This window comes from Plecotus auritus (genome assembly GCF_963455305.1).
Source record: "Plecotus auritus genome assembly, chromosome: 8".
NCBI classification, from domain to species: domain Eukaryota; kingdom Metazoa; phylum Chordata; class Mammalia; order Chiroptera; family Vespertilionidae; genus Plecotus; species Plecotus auritus.
Window position 1 is genome coordinate 69,189,479 of NC_137782.1, and position 17,895 is coordinate 69,207,373.

At 45.3% G+C, this 17,895-nt stretch overlaps 1 protein-coding gene across 1 annotated transcript; it reads right to left on the minus strand.

Annotated features, from left to right (window-relative positions):
* Nucleotides 1–4,416: 4,416 nt before the first annotated feature.
* Nucleotides 4,417–12,681, minus strand: PROKR2 (prokineticin receptor 2). Its single transcript, XM_080683832.1, has 3 exons — nt 12,577–12,681; nt 9,895–10,497; nt 4,417–7,399 (listed from the first exon to the last, which is right to left on the minus strand). Exons 2-3 carry the CDS (start codon nt 10,350–10,352, stop codon nt 6,703–6,705), a joined length of 1,155 nt encoding a protein of 384 aa, XP_080539958.1. The 5' UTR covers nt 10,353–10,497; nt 12,577–12,681; the 3' UTR covers nt 4,417–6,702.
* Between the last annotated feature and the right edge of the window lie 5,214 nt (nt 12,682–17,895).

A 17,895-nucleotide genomic window follows, 5' to 3' on the forward strand; every position in this document is an offset into this window, starting at 1 on the left:
GGTAAGCATTAAATGAGATTCCTGGAGGCGACCTCTTTCATCCCAGCCTGTGACACAGGTCATAAAGGGATACCAACAAAGGCATACAAGGACTTTGTGCCTACATGACCTTCTGTTCCAGGGGCTGACCTCCCTGCCTACTTTCCTGTTCAGTGATTACTTATTCTTTCTATGTTCCAATGAATGCCTCACCTCTCACCAATTTGTTATATCTGAAGAAAGTGTCACATTTTTTCCCATACTAGTTTATCCCTGGGATAAACTGTACTGTTTCTGGAGCCCTTTGAATATCTGTAAAGGAGTAAGTAGTTCAAGGAACCCTAGGAGATCATGTGTATCTGGTTGGTGGACCTCAGGAGAGAGGCCTACCGAATGACCAGAGGCATTTGGCTCTTGAGAGGCATGAAGAATGACTTGTAGTCAGGGTCAGCAGTAGTAATGTGTGTGAAGAATGCACTCTGTATCTTTTGTGGTCCCAGGCTTTCTTTGTCTTTAAATGTGAGCAAACCCCTCTCCCACCACCTGCTTTTCCTGGGGCCAGTGTTGCCTCTCATTACAATATGTCATCCCACTGGCTCCAGAATCACTTTCAAATAGCTCCCTCTACATTAACATAAAATGTGTTTAGACCTCCACCAATAGGACATTTCTCTCATTCAGGAAAAAGAAAGGCAGCAACACTGGATTGGTCCTGGTATAATTCTCGCTCATTTCTCTGGAATTCTGGAGTCTGGGTTATGAAATCTCTTAACCCAGATGGAATGCACTCTTTGCTTGCCAGAGGGAGGGAAGCTATCTTCTGTGCAGCTTAAGATTCTCCCATGAGGTCAGAAACAGCTTAAATGGCCCTTTAAGCATTCTTAGAGAGGGACCCCTCCTTTGGACTAAAAGTTACTGAGTTCAGTTTATTGAACCAGAATGAGATCTTGGGCCAATGTTATGGTTCCAGCAAGGATTAGCTGTGCATCATTTTTTAAAAAATAAATCTTTATTGTTCAGATTATTACAGGTGTTCCTCTTCCCCCCCCCCCCATAGCTCCCCTCCACCTGATTCCCTACCCCACTCCATGCCCTTACCACCCACCACTGTCTTCATCCATAGGTGTAAGATTTTTGTCCAATCTCTTCTCGCACCCCTCACACCCTCTTCCCCCTGAGAATTGTCAGTCCACTCCCTTTCTATGTCCCTGATTCTATTATATTCATCAGTCCATGCTGTTCATCAGATTTCTTATTCACTTGATTTTTAGATTCACTTGTTGGTAGGTATGTATTTGTTGTCATTTTGTTGTTCATAATTTTTATCTTTACCTTTTTCTTCTTCTTCCTCTTCTTAATGAATACCCTTCAGCATTTCATATAATCCTGGTTTGGTGGTGATGAACTCCTTTAGCTTTTTCTTGTCTGTGAAGCTCTTTATCTGACCTTCAATTCTGAATGATAGCTTTGCTGGGTAGAGTAATCTTGGTTGTAGGTTCTTGCTGTTCATCACTTTGAATATTTCTTGCCACTCCCATCTGGCCTGCATAGTTTCTGTTGAGAAATCAGCTGACAGTCATATGGGTACTCCCTTGTAGGTAACTGTTTTTCTCTTGCTGCTTTCAAGATTCTCTCTTTGTCTTTTGCCCTTGGCATTTTAATTATGATGTGTCTTGGTGTGGTCCTCTTTGGATTCTTCTTGTTTGGGGTTCTCTGCGCTTCCTGGACTTGTAAGTCTATTTCTTTCACCAGGTGGGGGGTTTTCTGTCATTATTTCTTCAAATAGGTTTTCAGTATCTTGCTCTCTCTCTTCTTCTGCACACCCCCATAATTCGGATGTTGGTATGCTTAAAGTTGTCCCAGAGGCTCCTTACACTATCTTCATATTTTTGGATTCTTTTTTCTTTTTGTTTTTCTGGTTGGGTGCTTTTTGTTTCCTCATATTTCAGATCTTTGGTTTGATTCTTGGGGTACGTTGATCTACAGTTGAGTTTCTGTATATTCTTTATTTCAGACAGTGTATGCTTAATTTCTGACTGGTCCTTTTCCATTTTTTTGGCATTCTCATTAAGATCCTTAAAGGTCTCATCAAGTTTCTCGGCAGTTTTAGAAGATTCTTGAGTAACCTTTTAAATGTGGTTTTGAAATCTCTGTCCAGTAGTTTGCTTTCCTCCATTTCTTTCATTTGTGATATGTTTCTTTGTCTCTGCATTTTGTTGCTTCCCTGTGTTGATGGAGTGGTTTTCTGTGGTAGGTGACCAGTGGTTCAGCCTATCACCCGAGGTGGACACCCTTGGTGCACCCCTTTGTGGGCTGAGTGCAAAGTCTTGGTGTAGTTAAGCCTTGATTGCTGTTGGTACACTGGGAGGAATTGACCTCCAGGCCAATTGGCTGTGAGGACCCGCTGTGTCTATAATGGAAGAACTGCAGTGCTGGAGACATGCTTATGGGGCAGGACTTGCTTCAGTGGGGCTTTGGTGCTCACTGAGTCTGCCTCTTGAATGTGTCACTTATGGATGTGAGGAGTTGAAATCCGGTGTCATCTCACACTGACCACTAGATACACTAGCTTCTGGATCTCCAATGGGGTGCAGGTCAGCTACTGTCTGAGGCCACCCAGCAGGAGCTATAGCAAGAACTACAGTTTTCTCCTCTTTGCTTGGGGTTTGGAGGTTTTGGAGCTGTCTGACCAGAGCTGCAGTTTGTTAGGTTAAGCTGCGACAGGGCAGACCATTTATATGCAAAAGCCGCTGTATGGAGCTTGGGTGGGTTTGTAGATTGTGTGGGGCGGGTCTCAGGGAGTCACTAGGCTAGGGCATGGCAAACAGCGATGGCTGCCAGTCAGCCGTCTCTGCGTCTCCCCGTTTCCAAGTCCCTGCACCCCGTGCCCCAGCTCAGTAAACAATGATTGCTGCGCGCATCTCTGCAAGAAAGCCACCCTCACTTTCTGACCTGATGGCAGACAGTCCAGCTTCTCCCTGTAGGAGTTTGGGTCCCCAGTGTCTACCCAGAAACTGGAGTTCAGAGTAATCGGGAGCTTGTCTCCCTTCGGGTTAAAAAAAGCAGTGCACCCAGTCGCCCGCTGCCAGCCTGATTCGCGTGCCTCCGTACCTCAGCTTTTCAGTGCTTGTGCACGTCTCAATGCTCTTTTCTCTTTCCTTCTAGTTGTAGAACTTCCACTCAGCTAGCTTTCCCGTGGTTCTGGGTGATAGACGTTTTGTCTTTTAGTTGTAGTTTTGAAATTGTTGTGTGAGGCAGCAGTTTAGGTGTTTACCTATGCCGCCATCTTGGTTTGCCCCCCTAGCTGTGCATCATTAAGTAAGTCATTCCCTCATTTGGAATGCAGATCTTCTTGCCTAAGAAAGAAGTGAGTTGAGTTATATGCCCTTAAGTCTTTTCCTGTTCTGGTGTCCTATTGGTGTGTGTGTGTGTGTGTGTGTGTGTGTGAGTGTGTCTTCTTGAGCCCAGTGGAGAAATAATCGTTAAATTGAAGAGATCAGTTTTAAAGCTATCATTTCCTCCTAGAAATAGAACTCACTTTAAGTTTTCTAATCACCTCCCATATGTCATATTCTCCCTTGTAAGTCTCAAATTGATTTTTATGCCTGAAGAGCTTAAAGCCATCTTTTGATTTCTTCAACTTGAGAATCAACTTATTTTAGATGTTGGATGCTGAAAGAAAAATCTCTAATAGCTTCATCATAAAGACATCTTTTCTTTTATTCTGACTGAGAAAATAAACCCTTTTTTTGCAAAATGAGATTAAATTTCCAAAATATAATAATATGTATAAATGTTCATATATCTTAGCATATTAAAAGTATCTTAGGCTTACCATTAACTAGTCTTGAGAAGAAAAGGTTAAACACAAGTGTAATTAATTTATTACCTTAACACCAGTTAGATGAATGAACAGTTTCCATGCAAACAGCCATTTTCATTAAACAAATGAGATAATTTTAAAATGAAAGGGTAAAATGGGCACGGAGTAGCTGTTTTCTGCTTATTTGCATGCATGAATACACTTCTGGGCTGTAAACTGGAAGGATGTACCCAAGATGAGGCTGGTGCTGATATGAGTTGCCACTGTTCTAAAATACCTTCAAGAATTCCCTTTCTGTTTCAGTGTTGAACTGTTTAGGTGGCTATTCATTTATATCTAAATATCTAACATACATTAAAGATTAGTGGGGAAATGCTCAAACACTGTGGTTAAGATTCCATATGTTAATTATTTCATTTGATAATAACAGCATTCTTATTCACTGGAAAGTCACAAATACACACACTGATGTTTACAAAAATTGTTTCAGTTACATTTAAATGAATAAAGGATGATACATTTTGGATCTAAGGAAAAAGAGATGAATTCTATTAACAGACACAATTCGTACACAGTCTACTCTTTTTCTTTCTTTCTTTCTTTCTTTTTTTTTTACACAGTCTACTCTTAAAGAATCTTCTTATTAGAAGAAGAGTCAGGAAGGTGGTAATAAATACAAATACAATTATTATTATATTTTTTAAAATGTAGATAACCCCAAATAATTACTTGCTTGGCTTTAGAATGCAATGTGTAATTTTGTAAAATTAAAACTTACAAGTTATTTGGCTTTGGCTAAAATGAAAATGAGTTTCCATTTTCTGAGGGTATAGTGATTGGACTTGCAGGTGTCTGCTGGGTGGTGATGGAAAAAAATATTGATGGAGACTTCACTGTTTAGTGAAGAAACAAAAAATAATTTTACAAAACCACACAAACAACTAAATAACACTTTCTCTATAGAAAAAATCGTTTTCCAAATGGGAATGGGCCAATCCCAAACCAGGTACCATTTGTATAGTCTTTGCCTCAAAATGAATCAGGAAGAAATTAGGACAAATACACACAATCACCACAGATGTATAATAATACCACTAATTATGCAGTGTTGGGGTGTGAAACATGCAGGGAAGGTTTTCAACACTTGTAGGACCATGGGTTGCTGAAAGCCTGGTGATCACTGAGACTCTGAAGTTGAATCTTCCAGATTGTAACCCAGGACAGGGGTTCCTTTTTTGCCCCAGTGTAGACAGGCTGCATTGTGAAGAGTTCAGGGTACTTTGTTCCAAATAGGGATGAAAAAGTGGGAGTGTTTCTCCATAATAAGCCAGTGAATGGTTTCCCTTGTCCAGACACACCATTCAATATCACTTATCCCATGTGCCCTGACTGGGAATTGAACCATGACCTCCTGGTTCATAGGTCGGCACTCAACCACTGACCCACGCTGGCCGGGCGACCCGTTCTTATTACTCATATAGTTGAAAAGCACTTTCCAAGTATAGCTCATTTTGTAAAAGAGGATTTATTTTAGAAAAGTGGTCCAGGCCTTAGCAAAACAGCCACATAGATTATGTTCATTGCCAGTGGCAAATTCTACCCTTTTCTCTGTCCCTTTCCTCCCTGACACTAGAACCCTGAAATACTTTACACTAAGGTATCAGGAACTGGATGTGGTCCTTGTTTCAGGATTATCTGTCTTCACACAAAAGGATGATGAGCTTTCAAGTATCAGTGGAAAATATTTTTTGGTTCTTTCCTTGGAAATCACACCCCAGTAGATAACCAATGGGCAGGCTATGGGGAAAATTCTTTTCTGGAAGCCAGGATCCTAGAGAATGTCCTAGGAAGGTAGTAAGAGCTGAGTGGAAAAGCTCAATGTGATGGCATGAACTCTCTTCTGAAGAGGCTGTAAGCCCATACTCTGACAAACTTATTTTTATATTTCCACCAAGTCTAGGTGCCTTATTTTATTGACATTCCTGCACTGATGAGACGCAGAATGAGGGGAGATGGAGACTGAGTCCAGATAATTCAGAGCATCTATATATCCAGATATAACTTGGTGATTCCAATAGCTTCTGCCATTTTGTTATTTATTTTTAAAATAGATTTTTATTGATTTCAGAGAGGAAAGGAGAGGGAAAGAGAGATAGAAACATCAATGATGAGAGAGAATCATCGATTGGCTGCCTCCTGCATGCCCCCCAACAGGGACGAGCCAGCAACCCAGACATATGCCTCAACAGGGAATCAAACTGTGACCTCCTGATTCATAGGTGGATGCTCAACCACTGAGCCACACCTGCTGGGCTTGTTTTGTTATTTAAATATTTTTTTGCACAGGATAGGTGATCAATAAAGATCAGCTCCTGTTGCTCTAGTCCAGTGGTCGGCAAACTGCAGCTCGCGAGCCACATGCGGCTCTTTGGACCCTTGATTGTGGCTCTTCCACAAAATACCACGTGTGGGCACGCACGTACAGTGCGATTGAAACTTCGTGGCCCATGCGCAGAAGCCGGCGGCTCTCAAAAGAAATTTCAATCATTGTACTGTTGATATTTGGCTCTGCTGACTAATGAGTTTGCCGACCACTGCTCTAGTCTAATCTCCTGGGTGTGGCTAGCACACAGATGTTCCATGTCAGTAGCTGTTACTTCTGTCTAGTCTTATTGGTGTGCTTGTGCATACAGTAGGTGCTGAGCAGGTATCAGTCAAAGTCAGCTGCTGTGATTTGTGTATGGTCTCCTTCCATGTTATGACTGAGAAGCATCCAGTAACTTGAGGGAAGAGAGGCATGAACATAGTTGCCCTTTCGCACGCAGCCTATGGACTTGACTATCCATAAATTTTACTCTAAGTACTGGCTTTTGGATGTTCAATTGTGAAAAACCAGAGGGTCACTTCAGCCTGATACAGTCCACCTCCTCCGTGGCCGGCACGACGCTGGTTTTGAGGTCGAATTCTGTGCTGGACTTGCTTCCGTGGTGGGAGGGGCGCCAGTGGAGCCACATCATCCTCTTGAAGTACTTCATGGTGTTGTTCTTGACCGTCACGAAGCACACGGTGTTGATCATGCTGTTGCTCATAGCGATGCACTCCACGATGTAGAAGGCCGTGAGGTAGTGCTTCTCCTTAATGAACACGGCGGGGAAAAAGTCACGCACGATGGTGAGGCCGTAGAAGGGCGCCCAGCACAGCACGTAGGCAGTGAGGATGCACACGAGCACCAGGACCGTCTTCCGGCGACAGCGCAGCCGCTTCCGGATCTGCTCCGTCTGGAAACCAGGGACCGCCTTGAACCAGAGTTCCTGCGAGATCCTGGCGTAGCACAGGGTCATGGTGACCACGGGGCACACAAACTCGACGCCGAAGATGAAGAGGAAGTAGGACTTGTAGTAGAGCTGCTGGTCCACTGGCCAGATCTGGCCGCAGAAGATCTTTTTCTGTTTTTTGACGATAAAGAGGACCGTTTCTGTTGCAAAGTAGGCAGAAGGGATGGCGATGAGAATGGACACCATCCAGACCAAAGCGATGAGGAAGGAGGCCGTTTGATAATTCATCCGTGGTTTCAAGGGGTGAACGATTGCCAGATATCTGGTGGGGGAGGGAAGCCATCAGTCATAATATGTACTTGAGAACATTTATTAGTTTCTTACTAACCCCAAACACACACAAAAGCAGGCAAAGTGTCTCAATGAGATCCCATGTACCTAGTTATCCAGCTTCAACAAGCTTTGTCTTATTAACAACATCATTTGGCATTTGGCGAAGTGAGTGGTGTAGAGGAAACAACATAGAACTTGGGTCAAACAGATGGAATAAATCCCAGCTTTTCCTTTGATTGGCTTTGGGGTATGGAGTGAATCATTCAGTCTCTCTGAGATGTATTTCCTCAACTGCAACATGGGATAAAATGACAACCACTTTGCAGGGCTGCTGTGAACATTAAATACAATGTTAGCAAAATGCTTGGCATGTAGTAGGTGTTCAGTAAGTACATATGGCCTATTATTATTATGTCCTATCAGCTTTCAATCTTGCCATTTTGACCAAGAACACAATACTCTGAAAACTTTTCATTACAAATATCTCATGCTATAAAGAGGTGGGGCCTTTTTCAAGGCAGTGGACTAGGGCTTTCTCTCTCCTCCCCTGCTGGTATCATCCTGCATTACTGAGCAGGAGAGCAGGGTGGCCTGAGGTGGAATCTAAGGAATCTAATGAGAAGTAAATGACTTGCCCATGCTCACTTGGTATTGGGACCAGAATCCAGGTTTCTGACACAAAACTTTTGCACCCATCTCCTTGGGCTTTCTCAAGCTCAGATGAGAAGGTGGGTAAAGTCACCTTGACACCCTAAAGCAAGGTGTTTGTTACCATCTATTTGCTTGGATGTGTTTCTTGAGGTCAACACTCTCCTTCTAGAATTTCTATGACTTGACATAGCATCTCTTCCAGGCCCTCTACACATGAACCTTATTCTTTTTGGCAGTAGGTAGTCCTTCTGATATTTATACATAGTAGAACAGGCATATTTACCTGGTTGCTTTAAGGAACTCTTGTTACATTAAAAAACATACCCTACATTATAAAGACAAAAATATTTTAGTGGGACAAAGGGGATGAGGAAAGTAATAATTTTCACCTGAGTAAACATCAGAATCACTCAGGGAATTAGATAGAAATGTATACCTAGCCCAGGAATTCCCATTCAGCAGGGCTGGGGTGGGGCCCAGGAATCTTTGTTTCACTGTATTAAATGGTAGCCTAGGGAATTTTGCAGTTGGTTGATGGGTACATTTCATAAACATTAGTTTTAGGGCTGGAGAACCCCAGAGTTGCAATAACAAAATTGTTTTTCCTGCAGGAATCTATATATATAAAAGCCCAGCGACTGAATGGCAGAACGACCAGAATGACTGGTCAACCATTTGCTATGACATGCACTGATCACCAGGGGGAAGATGCTCAATACAAGAGCTGCTCCCTGGTGGTCAGTGCACTCCTGCAGCGGGAACAGCTGCTGGGCTGACTGGGATGAGTGGTGCTCCCACAGCAGGCTGATCCCTGCAGGCCATGCCCCCCACCAGTGCACGAATCCATGCACCAGGCCTCTAGTTTTGTTATAAAAAAAGATGCCTCTTATGTATGTGCATTTTATTATCATAAACAATAATCAACTGGTTGATAAAAAGGACAACAAACCAAAATAGCACTGAGAACTAGAGAAAAATAAAAGGGTTGAAAGGAGACAAATTGTAAAAAAGATGATTAAAAACATTATCAAGACAAGTCTCAGCACAGCTCACAATGATCGACCAAGAGAATGTGACACCAACTGCTCCCCTCAAACTGCCCCTGCTGGCCTACAACACTTTGCAGAAATAAAACATGTGTCTGATTTATCATAAGCTGCTATTAGAAATTTTACTTTACAAATCTTTAACAGAGCAAGGACTTCCAGAGCATCTCATGCAAATATATGCAAATGAGCATATATATGTATACAAAAAAGCAAAGAAGCTTTTTCTTCCTTTTCTGCAAACAAGCCCTGTTGTTATGTTATAGTCGCCAGAAACAAGAGTACATCCTGAATGATTCCATTTTTATGAAGTTAAATAACAGGGTTGTGTGTGGTGGGAGGATTGCCAGGTGAGGGGAATCAGGAAGTTTTCTAGGTGATGAAAATGTTCTATATCTTGATCTGGGTAGTGGTTACAGAATAACTGGGTACAATCTATCTTGACTGGAAGCTGTCCTGGTTAACTCTCATGTGGCTTCTAAGTATTAAGCCGCCTAAACTTTCTGCTTTTGCTTTGTGTTTGATACAACTCATGGTCATGTAACATGCATATACATCTGAAGCAGCTGTGGTATCCGGGGACATAGTCCAGAGCTGGGGGGCTTAGGGGCCTCACTCTTGCTCCCATTTGGGAGCATGAGCCACAAATGGAAAAACCAGGTCTCCTCTTGCCCCATGATAGCTCAGTGAGAATTCCCATATGAAGCAACGCGAACAGTCAGAGCTGAAGTGAGGAAAGGGGCAGCCCAGTCCAACCCCCATCTTTACCCCTGCCCAACATCCTCACCTGTCAATAGCGATGGCCAGCAGAGCATTCGTGGAGACGTAGAGTGATACTGTACGCAGGTAGTTGACAGAGGCACAGAGCACATGGCCATGCTCCCAGGAGAGCTGCTGCACCACATAGTAGTCCATCTCGAAGGGGCAGCAGACTATGGCCACCAGGAAGTCAGAGATGGCCAGGTTAGCAATGAGCAGATTGGTGAGGTTCCGTAGCTTCTTATAGCGGGCGAGAGCAGCAATGAAGACAAAGTTGCCAATGCCGCAAACCAGCATGATGCCAACCAGTGCTATACCGATGACTATCTTGGCTGTGAAGAAGGTACGAGTCTTGGTCACGTCCTCATCCTCATCCAGAGGGAGGTCATAATCACTATAACTGAAATTGAAGGGAAGAGAGGAGACATGGTCTTGGAATGGATTGAAGTTGGGTGCAAAACTAATGTTTACATTCTGGGTGGCCATGATGAAGCTTGCAGGTGGAACGGTGGGTGGAGGTCTCAGGATCTGAGTACACTGAGCTCGGGGTCCAGATCTTCAGCTCTCACGAGGCTGGTGAGCCTAGCACCCTGCCCACATCTTTGGGAGAGTCAACATGCCATCCTGGATCCTGGAAGGAGACACAACCAGTGCACAACATACAGGAGAACATCTGGTAGCATTTCCACAGAGCCCCCCAGGTAAGGCCAACTAGACCTGGTGCCCTCCCCACCCCCCCTGCCCCCGGACAGAACTACCCAGGGTACAGGGGAGAGGAGACATGAGATCTAGAAACTGGGAAATCCTCCACTGGCTGTTGGGCTGTCAGGAGGGACTGGGCATAGGATGAACTGGACTCTCCAAAGACATGCAAGAAGAATGTGTATCTTGGCTCCCCCTGCCCCAGGGGCAGGGACCCCTTTGATTGCCCAGTCACCACTCTCCCCTTTCCCAACAGCCTTCCAGGGGTCCTGGAAGTTTTCCAGGGCTGCTCCAGGCAGCTAGCCCAGGCACTTAGGGCAGTCACAATGTGGTGCCATCTGTTAGCCAGGGACAATGAAGCCGAAGGACTGGGATACAACAGGGTCTTTCCTCTAGAGCAGGGCACTGTTCCTTCTTTCCTGGCGAAACCACGGACTTGGAAATGACCAAATCTATCTTCACATGGACAGGCTGAGTCATCTTGGGGCAGTGATTTATGCTCTCTGTATGCCAATCTTCTTGTAAACCAAAGTCCTGCTGCCTACCCAGGGCCTGGCACATAGTGGGAGACCCATAGGAATCTGTTGAATGAATGAATGAGGATCCTAACCAGGATCCACAGGTGTAGGGGGCTGTGGGTGGGAAGGCATTCTTCAAGGGCTACTCTACATTCTGGGAACCAGCTTTAGAAAGAAATCCTTTGTCTGCTTTCCCTCCCTCCTTTGTCCCCAGTTCCTCTCCCAGAACCAGCCCTGACTGGGAAGCACCATGGCCTGTCACCAAGGTGTGTGTCCTCTGAAAGTTGTAGTTGCTCCAAGACTGGGCCTAACTGAAAACAGCTCTGCTAGGGGCGGGCAGGTGTCAGCGAGGACCCAGGAGGGCCTGAGGACTGGGCTGTCCTTTATATCCTCAAGATGCCCACGGAAGAGGAAATAAAATTTCTGAAGTACTGAGCCTTCAGGAGATAGAATGTCATTGAGTTCAAGACATCAGAGCGGTCGGAAAAAGAACGCGGACCCCCAACACCCAAAATGGGGGCTCCAGTGACCGCCTGCACCCCTTCCCCTTAGCACACCTGGAAAGACTCCAAGTGTGGGGCCGTGGGATGCTGGTAGCAAGAAGTGGACCCAACTGGACAGGCGGTATGGCCCCGCCCTCTGAGAGGAGGGGTAGAGCGAGGGAACTGCCCCGGGAAGGGAGGAACGGACAGCGGCCGGAGCACTACCATCTGCGGTGCTTTTGCCCGCCGCATACCAGAGGTAAACCTTCGGAGAGGTGAAGTCCAAGTCCCAGTGGCATTCGCAGACGGGGTGTCCTTCCTCCCGGTCGCCTTAGGACTTACGGGAGGGCCCAGCGCCCAACAGGACAGCCCCAGATGGAGAAGCAGGAATCACGCCCTCTTGGCTACTAAGCTCCGCGCCTCTCCAGTCCAGAGATCCCAGAGGAAGGGGGTGCACCCGGCCTGGGCAGACCACCGTCCCATTCCACGGGGTGCATCCTGTCCTTGACCAACTCGCCCAGGAACCCTCTCCTCTCCTTTCCCGATTAACCATCCAGCGTGGCCGCGCGGTCCCTAGAGGAGCCGCCTAGGCGGAGGCGAGAATCAAGTCAGAAATTCGGGCTCCAAAAAAGCAAAGCGTGCGGGGCCTCAGGGCGGAAAGAAAACTGCGGATGGGGATAGATACGGTGAGAGGACACTTCCCCCAAACGCTTCCCTTTCCTGCTCTCCTTTCAAGAAGGTGCATCCCTCCCCACGCCATTCCCTGTAAATTGGCGCTCGCCGCTAGCATCCTTCACCCCCGCCCATACTCCCCAGTCTCATTGACCATCCTCTGCCCGGTCTCAGCAGGTTGGTGGCGTGGGGCGCTCTTCCCGCACCAACTCCTCTACTTTGAGCCATTCCGGGTGCATCCCGAGGAAGGCTGGAGGCAAAGCAGCCCCAATCCCTCCGAGAAAAAGTGGGCGTCGGCTGCCAGTGGAGCTTTGGTCCGCCGTCCTCAGCACTTACCTGCTTCCGTGCCTCCTTCCCGCGCGCTCCGTGGCTCGGTCCGATCGATTCCCGCTCTGGGGACACAGACTTGCACTTGCAAAGGCGCAGCGTTGTGTGTGTGTGGCGGGGGTGGGGGGAGAGGGGGCGGTGTCTCTCCTTCTTAATTGCCCCAGCGCGCTTCCCGGGAGCGTAGCGGTCTTGGTCTTGCAGCAGTTCTTGGAACGGAGACCCAGCCCGAAGCGCCCCGCCCCGCCCCGCGCTCAACTCCGCCCCGGGTGTCCCCGCCCGCTTCTTAGCCAAGGCGGAAGGGCGCTGGGCTCTCCCTCACCTGGTGAGCCCCTGGGAGCCCGACGCACGGAGCTCTGGCCGCGCTGGCGGGCATTCCCAGTCCGCGGTGTCGGCCCCTTTCCACCCTAGTGTCACAGGGTTTAGCTGATGCGATTTGGAGCAACCTGCACCCCACACGGGCGCCCCGCGGGAAGTGGCCGTGCAGGAGCTGAGCGTCTGGCCTTCAGCAGGATCCCAGTGCCTGAGTCCGCTCCCGCTGCACGGTGACTCCTTCAAGAGGAGTTCGGGGTGCAGTCCATCGTGCCCGAGAGCTGGTGCTGGGGAGACTCTTACGAGCGCAGAGAGAGCTCTGTGGGTTGGTGTTGGAGGATGCACCTTCCGAGGAAGCTGGGGGTCGAGGGCAGAGTGAATGCTCAAAGCTCTGACCCTGAAGACCTCACCAAACCCTGCGATGCCCACTGCCAGATTCCTCGGCCATTCAAAGGCCATCCCAGCTGGACTTCTGCCTGTCTGTTGGGAGACTCCGGAGTCCTTCATTTGCTTCCAACAGGCTCTGGTTTTAGGCAATTTTCGTGACCTCCCTGGTCCTTTATTTCCTTACACATTGAGCGAGGGGATTAAACGCTATAAAGAGCTGCTATTTCTAATGACTTCCCCTCCCCCCCTTGCTGGAAAGCGCAGAGGGAAGCTCTGGGTTTTTGGAATTTGAACTGGGAGTTGTGACAGGAGACTGAACCCTCCACTGATATTTCCCAATTATTGTCCGCTTGGAATATGGACTCTGCTTTGTCAGATCTTCCCATTTTCTCAGAGAGTCTGGAATCTCTGAGATTTATACTCTGTCGGCTAAAACAAAACCTATGCTGGCCAAAGACAGCATATCTCAAAATGAATGCAGTTCCTTTGGGCACCAACTTAAATTCCTGAAATCCTTTGAGTGGTGACATTCTGTGATTTTTGCCTTCCCCACCTTATGTGGAATTAACCCTGCCTGCCTTCTCCTCTTTCAAAAAATATTTTTCCGACTTTATTGAGATATAAATTACATATAACATTGCGTAAGTTTAAGGTATACAATTTGATGACTTGATATATGTATATACTGTGAAATGATTACCATAATAAGGTTAGTCAACACATCCATCACCAAGCATAACTATAATGTGCGTGTGTGGTGAGAACTTTTTTTTTTTTTTTAAATATTTTTTTATTGATTTTTTTACAGAGAGGAAGGGAGAGGGATAGAGAGCCAGAAACATCGATGAGAGAGAAACATCGATCAGCTGCCTCCTGCACAACCCCTACTGAGGATGTGCCCGCAACCAGGGTACATGCCCTTGACCGGAATCGAACCTGGAACCCTTGAGTCCGCAGGCCGACGCTCTATCCACTGAGCCAAACCGGTTAGGGCTGGTGAGAACTTTTAAGATCTGATTTCTTAGCAACTTTCAAGTATTCCATATCAAAGTATGGAGCACTTCTTTATTCTTTTATAATTGTAAATGGCCCATTGTGTGAATATACTACAGGTTTTAAAAAATGTTTCTGTTGCTAGACACATTGGTTTAATATTTTCAAAATATGCCTGTTAAATTATCAATTGGATTATATCCCAAATTTTAGCAAACAGAGTGCTATATATAGTGCTATAATATAAAATTAATAGTTCTTTGCTGGAGGCCAATCATTCTACCACTGATGGAAGGATGTGGACAGGAAACTGGGAAGGCTGGTCAACAACCTTAATTGTTTTGATCACTCACTGTTTAGTTGAAACATTGTTAGCTGAAGCAGCCTCCACCTCTGTTTCTCCTATGTAAATTTCTGTTATTGGAATTTCCTGCCTAAAGGTTATGGGCGTATCCCATAGTCTCAATAAAAGGGATTGCAAGGCCAGAGCAAAGGGTAGTCCTCCCACTAGAGGTGGGCTCCCGCCTGGTCCCCCAATATTCCAAATTAATACTTTTCCGAGTCTCTTTTCATTTGTGTGCGGCCTTCTCCAGAACCCGAACCCTGAACAGGAACCCTGAACCACGCGGGACGTGAAAGGGGTTCTCACATCTGGCGCCTGAACTCGGGACTTCTGGAGGAGATGATATTTTTCGCCTAAGAGCGAAGGAAAGGAAAAAATTCACCTAGAAAAAGGTGAGGGAGGTTCACTGCGCACAAAGCCCACAGACTAACTGCAGAGTCGCGAACTGTAAGTAGGGTGGGAACGTCTTTTTCAGCCAGGCTAATGGGGAAGAATTAGGTTATAAAATAATGTGGTTTCTTATTCAAATTAAAGTCTTAATTGGTATTTGGAATTTAAAATCTGTAATAAGAAATGAAACTCCACTGCTGAAACCGCCTCTGGTATGGAGAAATTTAAAGGTGGCAGGAGAGGGCAAGGCTATCCGCTCTCCTGCAATGAGATTACTTAAGGTTTCATTTAAAAATTATAAAAGAACTCGCAGGGAAATGCAAATCTTGGCCAAATTGGGTGCTAGTTATTATTTCGGAAAGCGAAAAAGAAAGAAAAAATTTAAGATCTGTCTATCTTTTAAGCATGAAAGGAAATTTGGCCAGATCTGTTGCTGAAACTTGCCCCAAAGTACGCAGGATGTTGTTATTAATCTAGGAACTGCTAAATGTTTGACTTGCCAGCTTTAAAAGTTCAAAGTGCAAATTAAATTGGGAGAAATTATATAGTTGTGGTTATTAAAATCATATATGGATATATATATATATATATATATATATATATATATATATATTTGATTGTTTTTTCCATGTTAAAATTTCAAGGCTTTAACAGAGATGATTCTTGGAAAGCTCCAAGGGCCTGGAGTAATACAAGAAATTTATTCTCTCTTCTTAAAGGAAATATTTTTGAAATTTAACCGATTGATACTTGAAATCTCATGGAAAGCTTTATCAAATATAAATTAATAAATACATTTTACTTTTAGATGTTATAAAGGTTTTGGCCTTTAAAGTAGGGGACTATCACTACTTGCTCCTGGGAGAGGTGCAAAAAATGTAACTAAGACCTTGTCTATACAAAAAGAAAAATTGACAGCCAGTTTGAAATTGAATTGCCATGGCCTAGAGCAAAGAATATCCTTACATGATATTATTCTACAATGTCATCATAATTTTTGATATTTTACAACAGCATATTGAACAATTATCCCAAACAAACTTACAAACTAATTCTTTGCATGTTAGGCAGCAATTTAAAAGGACACGAAAGGATTTAATCCCTTCCAGAAAGGAATTAAGGCCTCCCTGGGAAGGCACTTGAGCATTCTATACTGGCCTTTTTGACAAGAGGGACCCTCCCACAGCTGTTGCCTGACCTTTCTGTTTATGCTGAGGTTGAAGCCTCGTGATGGCTGGTACCATGGATCTGTCTCAGGCCCAATGGTGTGAGCTGGGCCCTCCCTGGAGAAGAAACCTGGGTTCCCCAAGATATGTGATCAGTACCGGGGCCCCGCCAGCAGGCCAGGGGGTCCCAAGGCAAGTGCTGGGCATGGAGGCCATAGGGGCATAGGGCTACCAAGGAGACAGAACTGAACCTTCACATCACCCTGCTTGGCCCCGGAGGATGACTGGTTAGTCAATGACGGGTAAGACTCCTCAAGGGAGGGGCAACCCTAAGACAGGCACAGTCGCAGGGGGCCATCAGGAGAGAACTTGGGGATCAACAGAGGTGGGGCACAGTCCCTCACCCCCCCAGCCTTGCAGGGGCTTGAATCCTCACCCCTTCTGAGGGACGTCTCCTGCCCCCATGGCTGCTTCGCGCTTCCCATGCCCAGCTCAAGATCAGGACCCAGGTAACAGAGCCCAGCTCAGATTGAGATCCAGCTACAAACAAGAGACTTGGCCCAGCTCATATTGAGACCCAAGCAACAGAGAAGTGGCTAATGGTGACTGCCCTATATCTAAATCTAACCTAAATCTAGGAGTGCTCAGGGCTTTCTCAAGGATGCATATAATTCTTTCCATTAATTTTTACAGAGTAAACTAAAATTGTTGTTAAAGTATTAAATTTGACAGAAAATTTAATTGTACAAGAGGCTGTTCCTAAAGTATTAACCAAAATTTATAAAAAAATTTTCCAAAAGCCTCCATTAATCAAAAAAAAGGGGGGATAGTGGAAAAATAGCATGTAAGGAAAAATATTCTGTAAGAAAATTACATCTAGAAAATTTTTACTTTAAAAAATTTTCATTTTCATTTGTAATGCTAACAGCAAGACACCAATGAAAAACATACATGGTATCAAAATAGGCCAAAGGAAAATCGTCTGGGAAAAAAATAAAAAGGATCCCAAGTAAAATTTATAGAAAAGATTCCTTTATTAACTTTTGGTCGAGAATATGTTTGTATATTTTCAGAAAACAACTCCAAGACCATGTGGATTCCTGCAACAGAGAGGAATTGACAGTAATCCTCCAGCCATGAAGACAAAGAGGAGAAACAGTCTAGAGATGGAAGATGCTGACGACACCTTGCCACGCTAGCAGTTAGCAGCTGTGCGACGCTGCAGGTTGCCTAGGACCAAACCAGAGAGGGTCGGACCTGCATTGCCACCATTTGTCCACCATCCAGATATCATTGCTGACATGTACATATAAAGAATTGTTGGACATTGAAACTGGGACTCAGAACTGTTGGACATTGAAATTGGGACTCAAACATTTTTGTTCTTACGTGTTTATTTCTGGTCTGCAGATACAAGATTTTTTTAAGGAAAGAAACGGGGGAAATGCCGGAGGCCAATCATTCTACCACTGATGGAAGGATGTGGACAGGAAACTGGGAAGGCTGGTCAACAACCTTAATTGTTTTGATCACTCACTGTTTAGTTGAAACATTGTTAGCTGAAGCAGCCTCCACCTCTGTTTCTCCTATGTAAATTTCTGTTATTGGAATTTCCTGCCTAAAGGTTATGGGCGTATCCCATAGTCTCAATAAAAGGGATTGCAAGGCCAGAGCAAAGGGTAGTCCTCCCACTAGAGGTGGGCTCCCGCCTGGTCCCCCAATATTCCAAATTAATACTTT